At 39.4% G+C, this 21,024-nt stretch overlaps 1 protein-coding gene across 1 annotated transcript in view; it reads left to right on the top strand.

Annotated features, from left to right (window-relative positions):
- Nucleotides 1–20,765, top strand: part of itsn2a (intersectin 2a) — a 104,915-nt gene extending 84,150 nt beyond the window's left edge. The window contains exons 23-40 of the mRNA XM_079830494.1: nt 2,605–2,660; nt 2,783–2,949; nt 4,124–4,157; nt 4,259–4,380; nt 4,716–4,812; nt 4,983–5,174; nt 8,319–8,440; nt 8,548–8,654; nt 11,905–12,088; nt 12,332–12,430; nt 12,519–12,686; nt 12,805–13,014; nt 13,517–13,638; nt 14,030–14,112; nt 15,023–15,106; nt 16,481–16,654; nt 16,737–18,403; nt 19,171–20,765. Coding sequence (XP_079686620.1) covers nt 2,605–2,660; nt 2,783–2,949; nt 4,124–4,157; nt 4,259–4,380; nt 4,716–4,812; nt 4,983–5,174; nt 8,319–8,440; nt 8,548–8,654; nt 11,905–12,088; nt 12,332–12,430; nt 12,519–12,686; nt 12,805–13,014; nt 13,517–13,638; nt 14,030–14,112; nt 15,023–15,106; nt 16,481–16,654; nt 16,737–16,894 — 2,179 coding nt within the window. The 3' untranslated portion in view covers nt 16,895–18,403; nt 19,171–20,765. The remainder of the gene's footprint in view (nt 1–2,604; nt 2,661–2,782; nt 2,950–4,123; nt 4,158–4,258; nt 4,381–4,715; nt 4,813–4,982; nt 5,175–8,318; nt 8,441–8,547; nt 8,655–11,904; nt 12,089–12,331; nt 12,431–12,518; nt 12,687–12,804; nt 13,015–13,516; nt 13,639–14,029; nt 14,113–15,022; nt 15,107–16,480; nt 16,655–16,736; nt 18,404–19,170) is intronic.
- Nucleotides 20,766–21,024: the final 259 nt, after the last annotated feature.

Raw genomic sequence — 21,024 nt, 5'->3', positions numbered from 1 at the left:
TTTTTTATTTAAAGTCAGCGTGAAATGGAAATTGCTATATTATTTTCTTCCCTATTGTGACACATATCCAAGTGAAGCTTCTCAAACAAGAAATAATGTAGGATGGGACTTGATTTTGTCCATTGGGAATTGATCGCTATTGCTGTGATCTCATGTGATGTTTTCCCGCCCTCACGCCAGTAAACACATCCTCTGAGAAGAGATGAAATGTAGTTGCGAGTGGGAGAGAAGTTACTTTGGTTAAAGAATTTGAAGGCACATGAATAAGCAAAAAATTATGTGCAGAGATAAATAAGTTATAATTAGTATTGCAATATTCCATAACAAATACAATTTTTAGATTTGTCAGATTTTGTCAAACAGCATGTAACCCATTTTAGATCATCACAATGTAGTAGGTCAGACTTTTATTGTTCCAGACAGCTAAATATACATTTTGACATATATACTCTAGGGCTTTTCACACTGCGATTAACCCGGGTTATCATCAATCTAAACACTGCTTTAACCCCGGGTAAAGGAACGTTTCACACTTGCTTAACAACAGACAACCAATCCTGTACTCATAATTGTGTACTTTGAATCACTGCACATTTTATATAAACAGTAAATTCAGCGTTTGAGAGGGAAAATGTCAAAAGCTGACAGAAATGCAACAATTTGTGTGAAGAAGTGACCGCTTCATTCTTGCCTTTATAGTCTGAAGTATCCATTCAGTATAAACTCGATAGTACAGTCGGCAATATGAGGATGCGAGATGCTAGAGCTTTTATGTAAACAGGCCCCGTGCTGCGTTCATCCAATCAGTGACACTGACCCGCACATATGCAAATAAAAACTTTAACCCTGGGTTTAAGACTGAACAATGTGAAGCTTCAGCGTTTATGAAAACCCAGGATTAATTGTTAACCCCGGGTAAATTATGAGCAGTGTGAAAACGTGAAGCAAGATAACCCAGGATTCAGTTTGCCCAGGGTTTAGAATGAGCCAGGGTTAACTATTTCACGAGTGAAAAGGCCTTCTGTTTCTTCTACCAAAAGATGGCAGCTAGATTTCTAGTACTAGAGGGTTTTTGCACTCTTTAAAGGGGCACTTCAGCGCTGGGAAAATGAATGGGTCATTTATGTAGTAGAAATGTGAAATTATTTTTGAATTTGGTGCCTTCTAGACTGAGAAAAGACAGAAAATGTATTTTTGTCTCATGTGGATGAAAGACTACAACTCCCAGAATGCACTTGCTTCGCTGCCCTACGAGGCCACTCCCAAAGCCACGGTTACTGGTTTTCACTTGCCCACCATTACACCGCCCCCAACGTCGTTTTGATATTCATAGTAATACAATTATTTTGTTCAGTTAGAGAATGGTCCTGGAGGACCACCAGCACTGCACATTTTGTATGTCTCCCTCATCAAACACACCTGATTCAACTCATGAGCTCATTAGTAGAGACTGCAAGACCTGAAATGGGTGCGTCAGATATAGGGAGATATACAAACTGTGCAGGCTGGTGGTCCTCCAGGACAGGTTTGGGAACCACTGGAATAGACACTACAATCTTTTCAATAAAGTGTGAGTGAGCCGAACGAAAGTCACGTCACAGACGCAGCAGGAGTCAGATTTCATTCATCACGAGAAAAGTGCGACTGTCATTCTCGGCACGTGTCCAGTCTGGCTCATTATCAGATCGCATGTGGAAGCTTAACTTTCATAGGAATTCATTGAAAAGTTGAAACACTCACTTTGCTCCGCACCGCTCCGTTATTAATGCCCGATTACATTCTGTGCGTGAGATCTCTCCCCTGTGGGCGGCTTGATAACATGCGGAACAGCTCCATCTACTGGCTGTAGTCTCTAGCCTCTGGCCAAAAAATCTTCAGATGACGCACAATGACGATATTTGCGTCATCTGAGGATTTTTTTCCAGAAATAAAATGCATAATTTACTCGTCTCACGGGGACATGATGGGGGGGAAAGTACCATAATTTGAATACTACCAGGTTTCTACTGATACAAAGCTTAATGCTTAATCACTGAAGTAACCCTTTTAATAGTTAACCCTGGGTCTTTCTAAACCCTGGGTAAACTGAATCCTGGGTTATATTGTGGTAAGAATGAAACGGTCTCTTCTTCACTCAAATTGTCGCGTTTTCTGTCAGCTTTTGAAATTTTTCCTCTCAAATGCTGAATTTACTGTTTATATACAATGTGCAGTGTTTCCGTGACTGTCCAAAGCACACAAATATGAGCACGTGATTGGATTGGATTGTTAAGCATCAAGCAGTGACATTCTAACACTTCGCCGTTTCACACTATTTCACAAGTTTGGCACCGCAATGTGGGATTAACACTGCAAAAGCGGAGCTAACCCTGATCCGGAGCAAAGTGTGAAACGTTCCTTTACCCAGGGTTAAAAGCGGTGTTTAGAATGACGATAACCCGGGGTTAAGCACAGTGTGAAAATCCCTGATGTGTGTAAGTTATTAAGAAAGTTATTTAGGAATAAATGTATTGCATTTACTTTGAAGCCAAAACATAAACAGTAGTGTAATTTAGCAATTTGATGCTTAACTGTATCTTTTATGTTTTTTTGTGTCTTTTCCAGGCCATTATATTCTTCCATGGACGAGAATGACGTTTCAGACTCTGGTCTGCTTGAGGGTGAGGAATCTGTTTATGCTTTTTTATAGAACGATCTCTGGTCATTCAGATGAGATATTATGACATTAATTTGTCATTTCAGAGGTGTTTGTCATGGTTTGTTTTTGATTTCACCTTGCTAGAGTATGTGGCTCTGTACACTTATGAGAGTCCGGAGTCCGGTGACCTGACGTTCTGTGCGGAGGATGCTGTTCTGGTAACAGAGAGGGAAGGAGAATGGTGGAGAGGGTGCATCGGTGAACAGTCTGGCCTCTTCCCTTCCAACTACGTTAAACCCAAAGAGTCTGATGTATGCATATGCAGATCATTTTATATATTATTGTGTGTTCATATTTACCATATGAATACCCAAATACTTTAAATGCACAATATGTAATATTTTTAGATTAAAATATCCAAAAACCACTAGAACAATGTTATATATTTTGTTGTCTGTGTACTAACATTATCCCAAACGTTTCCAACAATGTTTAAATCCAGAGAAATCCTCTATTTTACCCAGTGTTACGGACCGTGTCCTTGCGTCACCTGTCAATAACATCATATCCGCACTACCCTTGATTTCTGTAGAAACCATGAAAACACCAAAGACGCTTTAATATAGAGTGTGTTTTATTAGACAGGCGAGCCACTGTTTGGATCATTTATCAACAGAAAACTGATCATTGTTCTCCAGCTCAACACGGTTAGTCTTATTGTTTGAATCGCTTGTTTTCTTGATTCACCGCGAGTGACGTTTTTACCTCAGAGACGACACTATTTTATCAAGTGGCTAACAGCATAATCAGAGAGAGCTTTCTCCATCATACCATATATGTTCAAATTAACTGCATGTCATTGAGCAACAGTCATTTAGTCATCCTGTGTTTATTAATATGATATTCTAATATCGATCTAGATACTGCAAAGTGAACAAGTGTCTCATAGCAGCCGCCGAGTGAACACACAGAGTAACATTATAACATAACTCTCACACACTCAGATGTGTTAAGTGTGATTGTTTTAAGCGTGTAAAACAGCACTGCGTTCCCCACACACACAACGAAAAGAGCGGAAGCGGCGACTGCAGCATAAGCAGAATAAAAGCTCAGAGACGGTGTTTGGCTCAGATCTCTCTCATTAGCATTAGCACGTCCTGCTTCATACCAGCGTAACGCTAATAAAACTTTTTTTTCCGTCGGATTCCTTTCCATCGGCTGTGGAGGTGAAGAGTCAAGACTACAACTCCCATGATTCCACACCCATTCACTGCGTCATCAAGCTACGCCTTTGTTTTGAATAAGCGACTTCTAGGGGCCAAACTTACATACTGTGCCTTTGATGATAATTTTAATAATTTGAGTACTACATTCTTTTGAAGAGAAGCGTTTTAAAAGAAGTTGCTGTTTTAAATGAGGCATTCGTAGACATTTAAGTTGGTGTGTATTGTGATAATGATGTGCTCACTGTATTATGTTTTTTAGTCTGCCAATCCTGGAGTTCCCAGTAAAAAGCCAGGTGAGATTTGAGAGCGTAGTACCATAACATAGAAGCAAAAATCAAGGCTGGCTGTTTCAGTTTTTAAACATTGTTAAATTGTGCTCTTTATTGGTCCTCAGAGATTGCTCAGGTGACTATGGCCAGTGCTGCCACAACACCAGAGCAACTGAGTCTGACACCTGGTCAGCTGATCGTGGTGCTGCATAAGAACTCAAACAGCTGGTGGCTGGGTGAACTACAGGTTAGTGTATCACATAACCAGACTTCAGCTAACCTAAGGACAACATTTGCTTATAGTGCAATATAGCATTCCTGTACAGTTATATACAGTACGACTAATGCTGGAATATCCCAATATCTTTCAATATGGCTTTTATATATAATATTCAAATTTAACATTAGGTCAGGCCTACATTGTGGGGACAAAATTACCTCAAAAGTAAAAAAAACCTGAGTTTACTTTAATTTTATTAAGACTTTTTTTAAAAGTTATAGTTCACCCAAAAATTCAAATTCTGTCATCATTTACTCACCCTCAAGTTGTTACAAAACTAACAAACGTGTTTCTGTTTGTAGGCACGGGGTAAGAAGCGCAAAAAGGGCTGGTTCCACTCTTCTAATGTCAGATTACTGGAGGCCAACAGCGGCAAAATAACTCCTGCACCTCAACCATGTGAGACACACACACACACACACACACACACACACACACACACACACACACACACACACACACAGGTTGTTGTCCATTCATGCGCTTTTGTATGTTGTGCTGTCTGTGTGTTGTTTCCCCCTCCCTCCATTCTGCTCCATCCATCCATTCTCTCTGTCTTCCCCCTGTAGTGTGTCAGGTTATTGCAATGTATGACTACAAAGCAGCCAGTAAGGATGAGATGAGCTTCCAAAAAGGTCAGCTGATCACCGTACTCAACAAGGACAACCCTGATTGGTGGAAAGGAGAGGTTGCTGGGGTCATAGGGCTGCTTCCAACTAATTATGTGAAGATGACCACAGAATGTGATCCCAGCCAGCAATGTGAGTATGAGAGTTACTTTATCAGTTCCTGTTTCCACATCAGATGATCTTTTGTAGGGCGAGGGTAGAGAGAATTGAAATTGAAATGGATTGAATTCATTTTTTTTGTAATAACCTTTTATAAAGAGTGTTTGTGAGAAGAAGTTCACACACAAACATATTTACCCAACTATTAATGACAGAAAAGGACAGTAAGAGAGATTTTTTTGGCCATAGCCTTTCTTTCTTTCTTTCTTTCTTTCTTTCTTTCTTTCTTTCTTTCTTTCTTTCTTTCTTTCTTTCTTTCTTTCTTTCTTTCTTTCTTTCTTTCTTTCTTTCTTTCTTTCTTTCTTTCTTTCTTTCTTTCTTTCTTTCTTTTTTTATCAACATGTTCTAATATATACTTTCCATTCATCTCTTCATTATTCATTTTCTCATCCGCCCTTATCTCCTCTCTTCCACCCTTTTTCCACGCCTCATCTGTGTTTTATTGTAGGACGATAGCTCTGGCCCCTCCTTCCTCTTCCTCCTCTCTTTTCTGGGCCAATCAGAACGCTGCTCTGGTCCAGGAAGCAGCCTCAAGCACGCCTCCAGGATTTAACAGGATTTAAACTTTACTTAAATCGCAAATGAACACATCAGTTTACCCCCACTGGCTTGTTTTCTTTCTGTTTCATTGGGGAAAGTTTGATATCACTCGCTTCTTTTCTCTGTTTCTTTGAAGAAGTGACAAATGAATGGGGCCATATCTTGAGCGATTTAATTTTGAATTAAAAGTTCCTTGTACTATGTAAAAAAATATTTTGTACATTTCACAACTTTAAACTTCCTTTCCAGTCATCATTTACAGGTACTAAGCTGCAAAAAATGGCTCGTTATGAAATCCTTGGATTTTTGACGTAATTAAAGGCACAATATGTAACATTTTTAGATTAAAATATCCAAAAACCACAAGAATGTTATATATTTAGTTGACTTGTGTACTTACATTATCCCAAATGTTTCCAACAATGTTAGTCTTATTGTTTGAATCGCTTGTTTTCTTGATTCACCGCGAGTGACGTTTTTACCCCAGAGACACTATTTTGTCAAGAGGCTTACAGCATAATCAGAGAGAGCTTTCTCCATCATACAATATATGTTAAATGTCATTTAGCAACAGTCATTTAGTCATCCTGTGTTTATTAATATAATATTCTAATATATTCTAGATACTGCAAAGTGAACAAGTGTCTCATAGCAGCTGCCGAGTGAACGCACAGAGTATAACATAACTCTCACACACTCAGATGTGTTTAGTGTGATTGTTTTAAGCATGTAAAACAGCACTGCGTTCCCCCACACACACAACGAAAAGAGCCGAAGCGGCGACTGCAGCATAAGCAGAATAAAAGCTCAGAGACGGTGTTTGGCTCAGATCTCTCTCATTAGCATTAGCACGTCCTGCATCATACCAGCGTAACGCTAATAAAACTTTAATACATTCACTCATTCATGAACACGATTTCTGCCCGAGTCCGTCGGATTCCTTTCCATCGGCTGTGGAGGTGAAGAGTCAAGACTACAACTCCCATGATTCCACACTCACTCACGCCGTCATCAAGCTACGTCTTTGTTTTGAATAAGCGACCGGCGAAACTTACATACTGTGCCTTTAAAACCTTAAAAAGTACCCACATTTGGCTATTCAGTGTTCAGTAACTTGATCTGCCCAGTCCTGGTGAGCTAATAAAGAGGATGTATGATAGATATTACTATACTTAACCAGAAAAAAACCAGCAGTAAGAATAAATAGTGTGAAAAAATGCTCTTCCTTGCAGTCTTTTTATTTGATTTTTAATACATTTTTACTCAGGTCCTTGGTCTTTTTTATTTTAACTATCACGTTTTTTTAATTATTATTAATCTTTTTTTAATATTTTAACTGTACTGAACTCAACATCAAATGTGTATTCCAACTATTTCTTGTATCAGTATCTGAAGACGGTGTTTGGCAAACAGCATGTGTAATTTTAAAATGAGGAACATGGCTATAGAGACAGAGCGACACGCGTCATAATCTGAAGGCCACGCCCACCGGGGGGGAAACCAATCAAACCGTCTCCATTGACTTTGCATTGCGTGAAGCGGCATCCTTGTCATTTCGGACTTATAACAAAAAACAGAACAATGTCTAAAAGCTGATATGTGACAAAGTGTACAGCAAACAAGCTAAGCAAAACCCACAGCCAAAAACCCAGACGTTTTTATTAGCTATTGAACCAAAAAACGAGCGTTTAAGGACAAAAAAGTGGATACAGGCCATTGAGACACGTTATTACACTGAGAACTACACCCACTAGAGGGGAACGTAATCAGAGACAGGAAATATCATATATAAAACTGACATTTGGATATTTGACTTAACAGTGACAACATATTTACTGCACACATAGGCATACTGAGTGTCAGGATCCCAAAATTTACCCATTCTTTTGCTGAAGCGTCACGTTTTACTGCCTTTATCCACTTTTGTCTCCTTAAACTCTCGTTTTTTTTGGGTCGACAGCTTATAAAAACGTATTTCTGTGTTTTTAAGCTTGTTTGCTGTACACTTTGTGACATATCCGCTTTTAGACATTGTTCTGTTTTTTTTTTTATAAGTCCGAAATGACAATGATGCAGCCAATGGAGAGCGTTGGATTGTTTTTCCCCCCTGGTGTGGGCGTGGCCTAAATACGCTCTGTCTCTACGGGTACAAGAACCTTGAGTAACATGGACCACAGGGTAAAAATTGTAATACTAAAAAAAATATATGACACGGCCCCTTTAAAGTGACCTACCCTTTCACACAAGCGAGCCCTGTTCATCAGCACAATGATATATTTGTAGATCACAGGATTGTTAGTCTGCCTCCGCGTGCTTGATTAAGTAGTTAAAGGAACTGATGACCAGCAACATGTGTTGCCCTCATTCTTGACCAGCTATGCAGCCAGCTAACAGTTGTGACCTTAGAGACCCTTAGACTTCACTCTGAATGTCATACTGTAACCTTTGCTCTGGATGCATTTTTGTATGGAAAGTATTCACTTATATGAAGCAGAATTTCACAAATAAAGTTTTCAATTGTGCCATGCTGTAGTGATGTGGTCGCTGATGAATGCATGTGCGTGCATGTGTGTGTAGGGTGTGCTGATCTGCTCAGTTTAGACTCTATGTGCACTGAGGAGAGAAAGAGGCAAGGCTACATCCATGAGCTTATTCAGACGGAGGAGTCCTACCTGGAGGACCTGGAACTGGCAGGGGAGGTGAACTAACAGTCCATGTTTATGACATGTCTGTGCTATGCAATTATGCTCTTTGTTTGGAGTTATATAAATATGTTGATTTCTTTCCTGTGTGTGTGGATCTTCAGGTGTTCTATAAGCCAATGGCAGAGTCAGGGCGGCTGACGGAGGCTGAGATGAGCCTGATCTTTGTGAACTGGCGGGAGCTGATCATGTGCAGCACCAAACTCCTAAAGTGAGTCAACACTGACGGCTAGAGACCGTTTGGGGAATTGCAAGTGTGTGTGTTGGATGGTTTGCTATGTTTTTTTTGTTTTGTTTTTTCGACCAATATTAATTCATTTTCCAGTTCTTTATGATGTTTCCAGTACATGGATCATGGCTTTGTGGAAAACCATTTAGCTTACACGGGGGACTTTCACATAGCAACCAATGGATGCAAATGAAAAATGAAAGAAATGGAGAAATGTAATATTTGAACAAATTTGTTCGTTAACATCAGGTAACTGAATTGTTCTTAAAATAGAAGGAGTAAGGTTGCAATTATTACCATTTTTAATTCTTCAATATATTTATGATTGGCTTATATGTTTTTTATTTATGCCAATAATTAATTTTATTCCTTGTTTTTTTAGAAATCTAGTCAATGCTAGAATACATTATTAAATATTTAAAAAATATTTATTAAAAAAAAATTATATTTGTCTCACAGTTGATACATTTTGAAACTTTTTAAAACGTAAACATTTTTATATTAAAAAGAACTATAATAGAGTAAAAAAATACATAAAAAAATAACTGCAATATATTAAAATTATTACATTAAAATAACTACAGTAGAGTAAAAAATGCATTAACAATAACTACAATAGAGTAAAAATGCATAAAAAATAACTACAAGAGTAAAAATACATTAACAATAACTACAATAGAGTAAAATGACATTAAAATAACTACAATTGAGTAAATATATATTAACAATAACTACAATAGAGTAAAAATACATTAAAGGTCCCATGGCATGAAATTTTCATTTTATGAGGTTTTTCAACATTAATATGAGTTCCCCTAGCCTGAATATTGTCCCCAAGTGGATAGAAATGTTGATCGGTGTAAAACCGAGTTCTGGCTGTCTTTCTCTGCCCTTGAGAAAATGACAGGCCAGACGAGCCAATCCTGAAGTCTCCTGTTATGAAGTCAAAACAGGAACGGGTACCTCCCTTTCCTCCACACAGAGAATCTGGCACGCCCATGCAAGCGCTATATTTATTTGTCCTGGAGAGATCATGGCTTGTGAACGAGTGAACGCTGGCAGTTTCTCAGTGTTTGGATGTACAAATGAAAACAGAAGTCTTTTTTCAGTTCCTTCTGATCTGTGATCAGTGATTTCTGATGTGTAGCTAATTATTTATTATTCGTGCACACGCTGCGGCTTCTCTCTCTCCCGACAGAACGGTGTTTTCGTGTTTTCTATCTTGTGAGTCAGTGTTTTTGTACGTCCTCGTCGAGTTTCTGCTCAACATCGGCAGAGCCACATCTTTAGAGATAAACCTCACACACGCTGAAGCTCGGGCTGCACTGACCGGTCGGCCTTCAACATCCCCGACCCCCAGTACTGCATCTGGCCCACAGCGGAAGCACCAAACGCGGCGCGAGATTAAGCGGAAGGGGGGGAAGCGTGAAGGTATCCGGCTAGCCAGCTATCCCCACAATAAACTGGATTACATTTGATTACTGCTGTTGTGTCTTTGTTTGCGCTGTGTACTCAATGCGCGTCACTGACACTTTTCATATGATTGGAACATATCTAAAAATAATGCTTTAATCAACACCTACTCGTAACTCGTTCATCTCGACAGCTGTAATGGTACTAAATGCGTGTGTTACAAAGTTGGTAATAAGGATGAAGACAGACTCCGCGTGACTGGGACTCGTGTTTATTCAGAACTCTCAAAAACAAACACAAAAAACTTGCGCTGACAGCGCTCTCATAACTCAGTAGTTACAATAAATAATTTTGTTAGCAATCGCTCCGTCTCTGGTACATTAGTGATGTCCAGTTCGCGAACGAATCATTCTTTTGAACCGGTTCTTTTTAATGACCCGAATCAGTTCACCAAATCGGACTGAATCGTTCTAAACAGTTCGCGTCTCCAGTCAGCGCTGATCCATAAATTTACTAGAGTTACTAACTTTCTGACATGAGTGACAGTCACTCCGACTATAAATAAACTAATAACCTGAAGTATATTCTAGTAACTACAACAGTTCACTGAACTGAGACTGACAGAACTGATGTGAAGTGAACTCAGGTCCATCCGTCTCTCTGGCAGCAGCTCGTGCCTCGTAGACCTCGTTAAACCACGCCCCCTCTGCTCATTTCAAATGCAAAGATGTCAGCCAATCACAACAGTGGGCGTTTTTACTGAAGTCTCACAGCAGACGACTCTTGAAGCAGGGCATTCAGCCACAGGGCAAACAGCAGTATAGAAAAAATGCCTTTTATTTCTACATTATGACATTTTATGATGTAAAAATCATACTAACAATATAAGTACACCTCAGGAAACATTATAAAATAATAGAAAAATGCCATGCCATGGGACCTTTAACAATAATTACAGTAGAGTAAAATGGCATTAAAATAACTACAATAGAGAATAAATGCATAGAAATAACTATAAAAGAGTAAAAATACTTAAAAAATAACTACAATAGAGTAAAATGACATTAAAAAGAACTGCAATATATTAAAATTATTACATTAAAACAACTTCAGCAGAGTAAAAATACATTAAAAATAACTACAATAGAGTAAAAATACATTAACAATAACTACAATCGAGAAAAATGCATAGAAATAACAATAAAAGAGTAAAAATACATAAAAAATAACTACAATAGAGTAAAAATACATTAACAATAACTACAATAGAGTAAAATGACATTAACAATAACTACAATGTAGAGTAAAAATGCATAGAAATAACAATATAAGAGTAAAAGTACATTTAAAATAACTACAATAGAGTAAAAATACATTAAAAATAACTACAATAGAGTAAAAATGCATAGAAATAACAATAAGAGTAAAAATACATGAAGAATAACTACAATAGAGTAAAAATACATTAACAATAACTACAATAGAGTAAAATTTAATTACATTAAAAATAACTGCAATATTTTAAAATTATTACATTAATACAACTTCAGCAGAGTAAAAAACTACAAAAAATAACTACAATCAAGTAAAAAATGCATTAAAAATAAATACAATTGAGTAAAAACTACATACAAAAATAAAAACAATACAGTAGAAGACATATTTAGCGTATAATTTTTATTTTTTGCTACACCTTTAAACAAGCGGAGTGGTCACTAAAATGTCTCACTAATGGACATGATTTCGTATTTCAAGTGCATTTTGATTCCTAGGCAAACAAAAGAAAATGTATAATATACAGTGTGTGTGTGTGTTTCAGAGCTTTGCGTGTCCGTAAGAAGATGTCTGGAGAGAGGATGCCGGTGCAGGTGGTGGGTGATATCCTGTCCTCAGAGCTCTCTCACATGCAGGCCTACATTCGCTTCTGCAGCTGCCAGCTCAATGCTGCAGCCCTGCTCCAACAGAAAACAGACACATCAGCGGACTTCAAACTCTTCCTCAAGGTAAATGCAGGAGGTGTGTAGAGTTAGGACTGGTCCATACTAAACACCGAGTAATATTCATTCATTTCGGTGTTTGATTTTAAGGACACTTTTGCACAACAAACAATTTCGGTCTGGGTTTCGGTCCCTTTTCCACAGTGGCCCACAAGATGGCGCTGTAAACACTGCTCTCCCGTGGTCGCGATAAGACATTTATTAGGCTCTAATGCTTCTCTTCCTTGTGTTTTTTACTCTTCTTTGTAGAAAATTGCCAGTAATTACCGCTGTAAAGGAATGCCACTGTCCAGCTTCCTCCTGAAACCCATGCAGAGAATCACACGCTACCCGCTGCTGATCAAGAACGTACGAGTACAAGTCATCGGCACGAACATCATTCTGCTATATTTCTAATGGTTTTTATTGAAGCCAGTGATTGTTCATGGTTGTGCAGATTCTGGAGAACACCCCTCCGGCTCACGCAGATCACACACACCTGCAGGCGGCCCTCGAGCAGGCTGAGGAGTTGTGCTCACAGGTCAACGAGGGCGTGAGGGAGAAGGAAAACTCGGATCGGCTGGAATGGATCCAGAGCCGTGTGCTGTGCGATGGAGTCATTGAGGTGAGACCACTGGAGGAGAGCCGCTGTTGACCTTTCTCTGCCACAGAATGACCTCAACGTGTAAAACACTTTTATTACGTGTTATGGAATTGATGAAGATGTCATATTCTTGTTTTAGCACCTCGTTTTTAACTCTCTGACGAACTGCCTGGGCCCTCGAAAGCTACTGCACAGCGGCAAACTACACAAGACCAAGAGCAGCAAGGAGCTCTGGGCCTTCCTGTTCAACGACTTCCTGCTCCTCACTTACACCTCCAAACAGTTCTCCTCTGGGCCAGACAAACTCTTCAATCCCAACTCAAATGCACAGTACAAGATGTATAAAACGGTAAAGCACCCCGATTGGTTAGATGTCCCTCAGAGCTTGTTACTCAGCTGTGTTGTGTTACACAATAGACCCTTTTCACATTTCCGGGTTTCTCAGAGCGGAAGTCATTATAGCTGTGAATGAGAGAATACATTAAATCTTTTTCTGTGTCCCCATTTGCTCACATAGCAAAATAAAAACGCCACAGTACTGATTTCACAACTTTCAAAAAGAGGGAAAAAATAGAGTGAGATTGATAACAGCAGTGAAAAGAGAGAAACATGTTCATTTTTACAGACGCTATTACTAAACACCCTCAACTTTTTTTATTGTAATTTGATGCTAAAGTAATAAAATACAAAGTATAAATGTACATATATATATATTTTTAAATGAAAATACAAAAAACGCTGCAGGATTTACGATATTGATGACCGTTAAAACGCGTCACCACAGTCTGTGAAAAGGGTCTATAGTGATATTTGTCAAATGTCCTTCTCTAAGATGATCTTTCTCATTCTAGCCAGTGTTTCTGAATGAGGTCTTGGTCAAAATGCCTTCTGACCCTTCCAGCGACGATCCCGTTTTTCACATCTCGCACATTGACCGGGTGTACACACTCAAGACGGACACCATTAATGAGAGGTAGAAACTAAAATGCTTAGAGAAATGCATAAAAAATGGCAACTATATTAGCGTCTAAACCAACGATAATGTTGTTTATTCTAAGCGTGCACTGCAGTTACAGGAGGGATTCTGATTGGCTGTCAATGTTTTTATCATTCATCAACAACAACAAAAAAATCACAATATTGTTCCTCTGTGGTGTAGACTTCCATATTCTCATACAATTATTAACAGTGTGAATGGGCCTTAAATTCATACACACACTTGAAGAGATCCACTGAACTGAGAACTATAGAGTATTATTCACATCTGTAGTGAAGCAAAAATACTCATTTATTATAGTGAGCGTCTGTTGTGCGGTATATAAATACAGTTACTAACATTATTGAACACTTTCATTTGAACTCAGGACAACATGGGTGCAGAAGATCAAAGCCGCATCCGATCACTTCATAGAGACGGAGAAGCTCAAGAGGGAGAAGGCGTACCAAGGTTGGGATTCAGTGATGACTCTCAAGAGTCAAAGGCTGCGTTCACACTGCAGGCTGAAACGACCCAATTCCGATTTTTTTGCCCTTATGCGACCTGTATCTGATCTTTTCATGACAGTCTGAACGACACAGATCCGATCTTTTCAAATGCGACCCAGGCCACTTGGGTATGTGGTCCAAATCCGATACATATCCGATCTTTTGAAATGCGTCTTCAGTCTGAACTGCCAGGTCACATGTATCCGACCCGCACGTCGTTGATACGCGACAAACGTCATCATTGTACGTTGAAGTAGGCGGGAATGAGAAGATAAACAACTATGGTGGACGATGCGGAGACCAGTCAGTGGAAGGGAAGCGAGATTTCGGAGTTAATTAATATTTGGGGGGACAGCTCTATTCAGGCCAAACTCGAGGGCTCTTATCGGAACCGGGCGGTTTTTGAAAACATTTCCAGCGAAATGGCCGAGCGTGGTTACAGACGATCCTGGCTCCAATGCCAGCGAAAAATAAAAAGCCTTTAAACAAAAACCTTGCTCTCCTCCTCTTTTTTAATTTTCTTCTTAACATGAGAAGGTTGTAATGGTGCTGGCTCCGTTGCGAAAATAACTTTAATAAAGCTAAACGAACTCCAATGCTGACACCCATATTTGGCTACTTCCGTAAACAACAAGTGACGTCGTTGACCGTTGAGTACTCTTCTGCGCATGCGGGTCACTTCTGGGTCATTTCACGTTCACACAGGAGATCACAAAAGGTCGCATTTAATTGGAAATGTGAACGGCCTTGCAAAAAAATCACATTTTTTCAAAAAATCGGAATTGAGCATTAAGCCCTGCAGTGTGAACGCAGCCTATAGTCAGTGGGATTGAATGCAGCGTTACTGATATAAGTGTGTGTGTGTTGTTTAGCTCGCTCTCAGAAGAACAGTGGGATCGGGAGACTGCTAGTAACCGTCCTGGAGGCGACAGAGCTGAAGCCCTGCAAACCCAATGGTTCGAATTACGCACACAAACCTCACTATACACACACACACACTGATCAGGCATAACATTATGACAGGTGAAGTGAATAACGCTGATTATCTCTTCATCACGGCACCTGTTAGTGGGTGGGATATATTAGGCAGCAAGTGAACATTTTGTCCTCAAAGTTGTTGGATAAAATGGGCAAGCGTAAGGATTTGATCGAGTTTGACAAGGGCCAAATTGTGACGGCTAGACGACTGGGTCAGAGCATCTCCAAAACTGCAGCTCTTGTGGGGTGTTCCCGGTCTACAGAGGTCAGTCTCTATCAAAAGGGCTCCAAGGAAGGAACAGTGGAGAACCGGCCACAGGGTCATGGGCGGCCGAGGCTCATTAATGCACGTGGGGAGTGAAGGCTGGCCTGTATCATCCGATCAAACAGACGAGCTACTGCAGCTCAAATTGCTCAAAAAGTTAATGCTGGTTCTGATAGAAAGGTGTCAGAATACACAGAGCATCTCAGTTTGTTGTGTATGGGGCGGCACAGCCGCTGACCAGTCAGGGTGCCCATGCTGACCCCTGACCTCCGCCGAAAGCACCAACAGTGGCACATGGGCATCAGAACTGGACCACGGAGCAATGAAAGAAGGTGGCCTGGTCTGATGAATCACATTTTCTGGATGGCCGGGTGTGTGTGCGTCGCTTTCCTGGGGAACACATGGCACCAGGTGCACTATGGGAAGAAGGCAAGCCGGTGGAGGCAGTGATGCTTTGGGCAATGTTCTGCTGGGAAACCTTGGGTCCTCCATCCATGTGGATGTTCCTTTGACACGTACCACCGACCTAAGCATTGTTGAGACCATGCACACCCTCTCATGGAAACGGTATTCCCTGGTGGCTGTGGCTCTTTCAGCAGATAATGCGCCGCACAAAGCACAAATGCTTCAGGAATGGTTTGAGGAGCACAACAACAAGTTTGAGGCATTGACTTGGCCTCCAAATTCCCCAGATCTCAATCCAATCGAGCATCTGTGGGATGTGCTGAACAAACAAGTCCGATCCATGGAGGCCCCACCTTGCAATTTACAGGACTTAAAGGATCTGCTGCTAACATCTAGGTGCCAGTGCCACAGCACACCTTCAGGGGTCTAGTGGAGCCCATGCCTCGACGGGTCAGGGCTGTTTTGACAACAAAAGGGGGACCAACACAATATTAGGTCATAATGTTATGCCTGATCGGTGTGCATTCAAGGTATACATTTGATCATTCCCTCCAATCCAATAATGACCTTGGGATTATTTTAGCAGGTTGATTTGTTGTACTGTGCTTTTGTTTTGCTCCTCTAGTAAACTAATCTAATGTTTAGATATTTTTTCAGTGTGTGATGTGTTGTGTGTTTATAGGGAAGAGTAACCCATACTGTGAGCTAACAATGGGCGCTCAGTGCTACACGTCCCGCCATCAGCCCGACACGCTCAACCCCAAATGGAACTTCAACTGCCACTTCTTCATCAAAGACCTGTACCAGGACGTCCTCTGCCTCACCATCTTTGAGAGGGACCAGTTTTCTCCTGACGGTGGGATTCTACACGGCATCACACAAACAACATATAGATACACAAAGATATATATTCTTAACGGATTGTGATTTCGATACAGATTTTCTAGGTCGTACTGAAGTTCCTGTAGCAACAGTGAAGAAGGATCAAGATGGTAAAGGTCCATTGGAACGGCGTCTGCTGCTTCACGAAGTTCCAACCGGAGAGGTCAAAGTGCGTCTCGACTTGCAGCTCTATGAGCAGACACCTCACATGTGAACATCTGCTTCATTAGCACTACAACATTAAACAGGTCATTCAACAAAACGACATTTGATAATTAGTGACACTCTTGATATGAAGAAAGATTAACTGCTTAATGGATGTTTACATGATTACTCACACATGCTAATGATGTTATATGATGGGGAATATTAGGTAATAATGTTATGATTTGGTTGGGATAGAAACTGGTTTGTATTTTGAAATTGCATTTATAATCTAAACATCCGACTGTTTCCTTCAGAAAACTTCTTTTGATTAGATGTGCCTGGCCTGTTAAATGTGCCTTATTTTTCCTTTCATTCATTAAAAGCCAAATATTGCTATCCCAGCTAACAAAACGTTTAGCTAATGTAAGCATTAAGTTATGAAAAAGCATTTTTCTCATTGCTCTCTGAACATTCAAAATGACATTACTTTAGAATTTTCTCTGAACATTTAAAAAAATGTCCAACTGTAGCATTTCAGAACAAAGCGTATGAACAATGTTTAAATAACGTTTTTGTGCTAATGTTTTGAGAAGATTATTAAACACCTGGGGTCCGTTCTTCGTACGCCGCTAACTCAGTTAGCTGGATTTGATTGTTGACGATTTGGCGTGATCTTGGATTGTTTGGTTCTTCGACGCTCATCCTGGACTTGCTGTCATAGCAACAGGTCTGGAAGCTTAAACCTGCTCGCGAGCGGCTTATTTCATGTAAACAGGATTAGATTGCATCTTTTTAAGCGGCGTTGATACTTAACATGTGTCCCAGCCACTGCTACTTCATTACAAGAGTTCCTTACTGAACCAGGGGCAATAATAATTTTAAATAATATAAAAATGTATTTGAAAATATTATAATGTTGTGTATGATTGACACAGCCACTTGATTGAGAGATTTATTTGAGATAGAATCATTACTTTATAATGTTATCTCAGTCTTACACACATATACAGTTACTCTGAGCTGTGCATTAATTTGAGTGATGACGGATATTATGGGATGGCTTGATTCGGCGCAGGAGATGCAGAGAACTTGATCTTGACCCTTAAGAAACTTTAATTAATGCTGTCACGTAACAAATCTGCCTCAAATTGAATTAAAAATGAAATGAATTGCTTATTACAACATTGAAATAAAACTGTAAAGGGTGTACAAATACTATAAAATCGTGAATATAAATAATTGGGAATTATGTTTAAAAAAACATTTATCTATTATAACTTTTATGTTGGTTTGGTCGTTTGGCTGGTTCCTTATAAAGGTCCAGAAATGCATGTTTTTTTTTTTATTTGTCAATGTTTTTGCCAGGTGGCTTTTTTAATTATATGATGTCATTACGTTGCTGTCTTGACGCCAGCCAATCGCTGCACTCCTAGTTTCGAGTATCGATGCATCAGCCCTCTTCAGGGAACACAGGAGCACGCAGTAATCTTAGACAACTTCATCCAGATATTTTAATCCAATCCGCAAATTCGTTTGAACAACCAAATTAGCCAGAGATCAGCTATCACGATTAAAGGTCCCATTCCGCATGATCCCATTGTTCAAACTTTAGTTAGTGTGTAATGTTGCTGTTAGAGCATAAATAATACCTGTAAAATTATAAAGCTCAAAGTTCAATGCCAAGCGAGATATTTTATTTAACAGAAGTTCCCTTTCAAAGCCTACAGCGAACGGCTGGCTTGGACTACATCCTGGTACTTCCTGCTTTAATTACGTCAGTAGAGCTGTAGAACAGACTAACTTCCGCCCACAAAGAAACGCGAAAAAGGGGGCGCGGTCTTGTTGCTGTCCCACGTGGAGAAGCGGACGTGTCGCGTGGAGAAAAGGAACTGTTGCGTTGAGTGTGTTTATCGCCATGTCGTCGAGACGCTGTTATTTTCATCCAGGAGTCAAATCACCTTTGTTTGGCTTTCCCAGGGACGCTGTAGAGATTATTGAACGCATACATCTCTCCGTTAAGAGGCGTGACCTTTCCAACATGCGCTAAGCTGCTGTCGAATCACAACACAGGAACTGCTGGCACGTGCGCTAAGCTGCGGTCGAATTACAACACGGTAAGCGCTTGCACAATCAGAACTCGTTACGTATTTCTGAAGGAGGGACTTCATAGAAAGAGGAAATCACCAGCCGTTTTTAGGACAGTGAAAACAGCGGTACACAGATAAGTACATTGTGTGAAAAATACTGTGTTTTTTTACACGCGAAACATGAACACATGTTATATTGCACACTGTAAACACAATCAAAGCTTCAAAAAGACACGAAGAACGGGACCTTTAAAAGATCTGGGATCTGTCAAATCATCTGTATTACGCGAGGTACGAAGAACGGACCCCAGATAGCTTAGAATAAATGTTCATAATTTTGAGAGAACCTTTTCCATAACATTAGCCAAAGGTCTGAGAACGTTCCCTGTTAGCTGGGATAATGGAGTGAAACCAGAGCATGTGAGCGGAGCACCTTTCTGAAGATCCCGCTCCGCTCGCTCATCCCAGAATTCCCTTTGTGATACGCTGGTTGGAAAATATGTTAAATTAGTAGGGCTGCCCCTGACAACTACTGGACTAGTAGTTGTTCATTTAAGCCATTAGTTGACGACTAAGTACACATTTATATTAGACTAATTTAATTGCTTAAATATATACTGGAGATAATTCTAAACAAGCGTTTACTTCAAACACATCAGCCTATTCCACACTCAAGCGCACGCATAAAGCTTGCCACAAAGAACAGCAAAAGTAATAATTATGAAAAAAATAGCAAGGAGACTATTTAATTGTTTATTAATAAACTAGGTTTTTTCTTTGTCATTACCGGCTGCAAAGACGAAGTTGACGATGCTGACTCGCCAAATGTCATTCTTTCCATTTTGAATTGTTTCGTTTAAAAGACAAATCAAGCTTTCTATAGACATATTTCTTGAGTTTCGGTTCATTTATTAGACGCGCTCTAGTCCATGATTATATTGTCTGCTATATTTGCAAATTAAATCCAGACTATTGGTTGATGAAACATTGATCAAAATTAAGATACAATTTATACAAAAGGAAATTCACTTTAAAGAAAGGCTAACTAAACTTAATGAAGTGGTCTAAATATTTTCTGACCCACTCCATGTCTTCCAATATATTGCGCATCTTATGATGTCCTATACTCATGCTGTTCACTTTTCATAATCAACAGATAAAATTATTATATAATATTTAAACATAAATATGAAACTAATTATTTGTTTTTAATGGCTACAAGTATAGTGCAATACAGGGAATCAAATTTCATGTCGGAGTTGTTTTACTGGTGAGCGTGAGCGGTTCATGAGTGGAGCGCTGGCATAGAGGGGAATACTGCACCTTTAACACCATGTACTGCTGCTTCATATGTAGAGGTCAAAAAATCACTGTTTGTTCAACTGAAATTGCTTGAAATGCCAAACATTAATTCAGTTATTTGTAGAATCCATGAAGCCAAGCACACGTGTGCTACCCCAGCGGTTCCCAAACTTATTCTTGGAGCCCCTCAGCGAATGTTTAATAATTTTATTATTAAAAACTGAAACACTGTTTAATTATATGATATACTATCTGAACATGTGTGAAGGAACACAAATTATTCTTTAAATTCCTAAATTTAGGAAAGATTTATTTATAAATGCTTTAAGAATGTATAATATGGTTCTTATGGTTTTGCATTGATTATGCCTAAGTAGGTTTTATGCACAGACTGGATCTGGATGTTGTACATTTGGGTTGATTCTGGATGTCGAAAGTTATTTGTTTAATGCATAATTGTATTAACATTTATAGGAATAGATTGCTGTATTGGTTTGGGTACAATTATTCATAAATACCAAAGACAAAAATAAAAACTCAGAATTTCTCTAAATGTATTTATTTGAAAAATTTAAATGAAAAAGGGTATTTTCATAAGACCCCAGATTTTTCAGACAGGAGGTTCACTGTATATTCTTAATATATTTTCTTCAGTTTCTTCTGTTAAGTGTGTCTCAAACTACATGTGATTGTCAGAATCTGCTCACCTTTCAATGTATGCATTGTTCAATAAGCACTACACACATTACATACTGTACACCTTATTATTTATTGCACTTCAATGGTATAACACGCACCATCCTCAGTA

Source organism: Gobio gobio (assembly GCF_949357685.1).
Source record: "Gobio gobio genome assembly, chromosome: 12".
Lineage (NCBI taxonomy): Eukaryota > Metazoa > Chordata > Actinopteri > Cypriniformes > Gobionidae > Gobio > Gobio gobio.
Note: the sequence above shows the minus strand (reverse complement) of the source record. Positions and strands in the feature narration are given on the sequence as shown.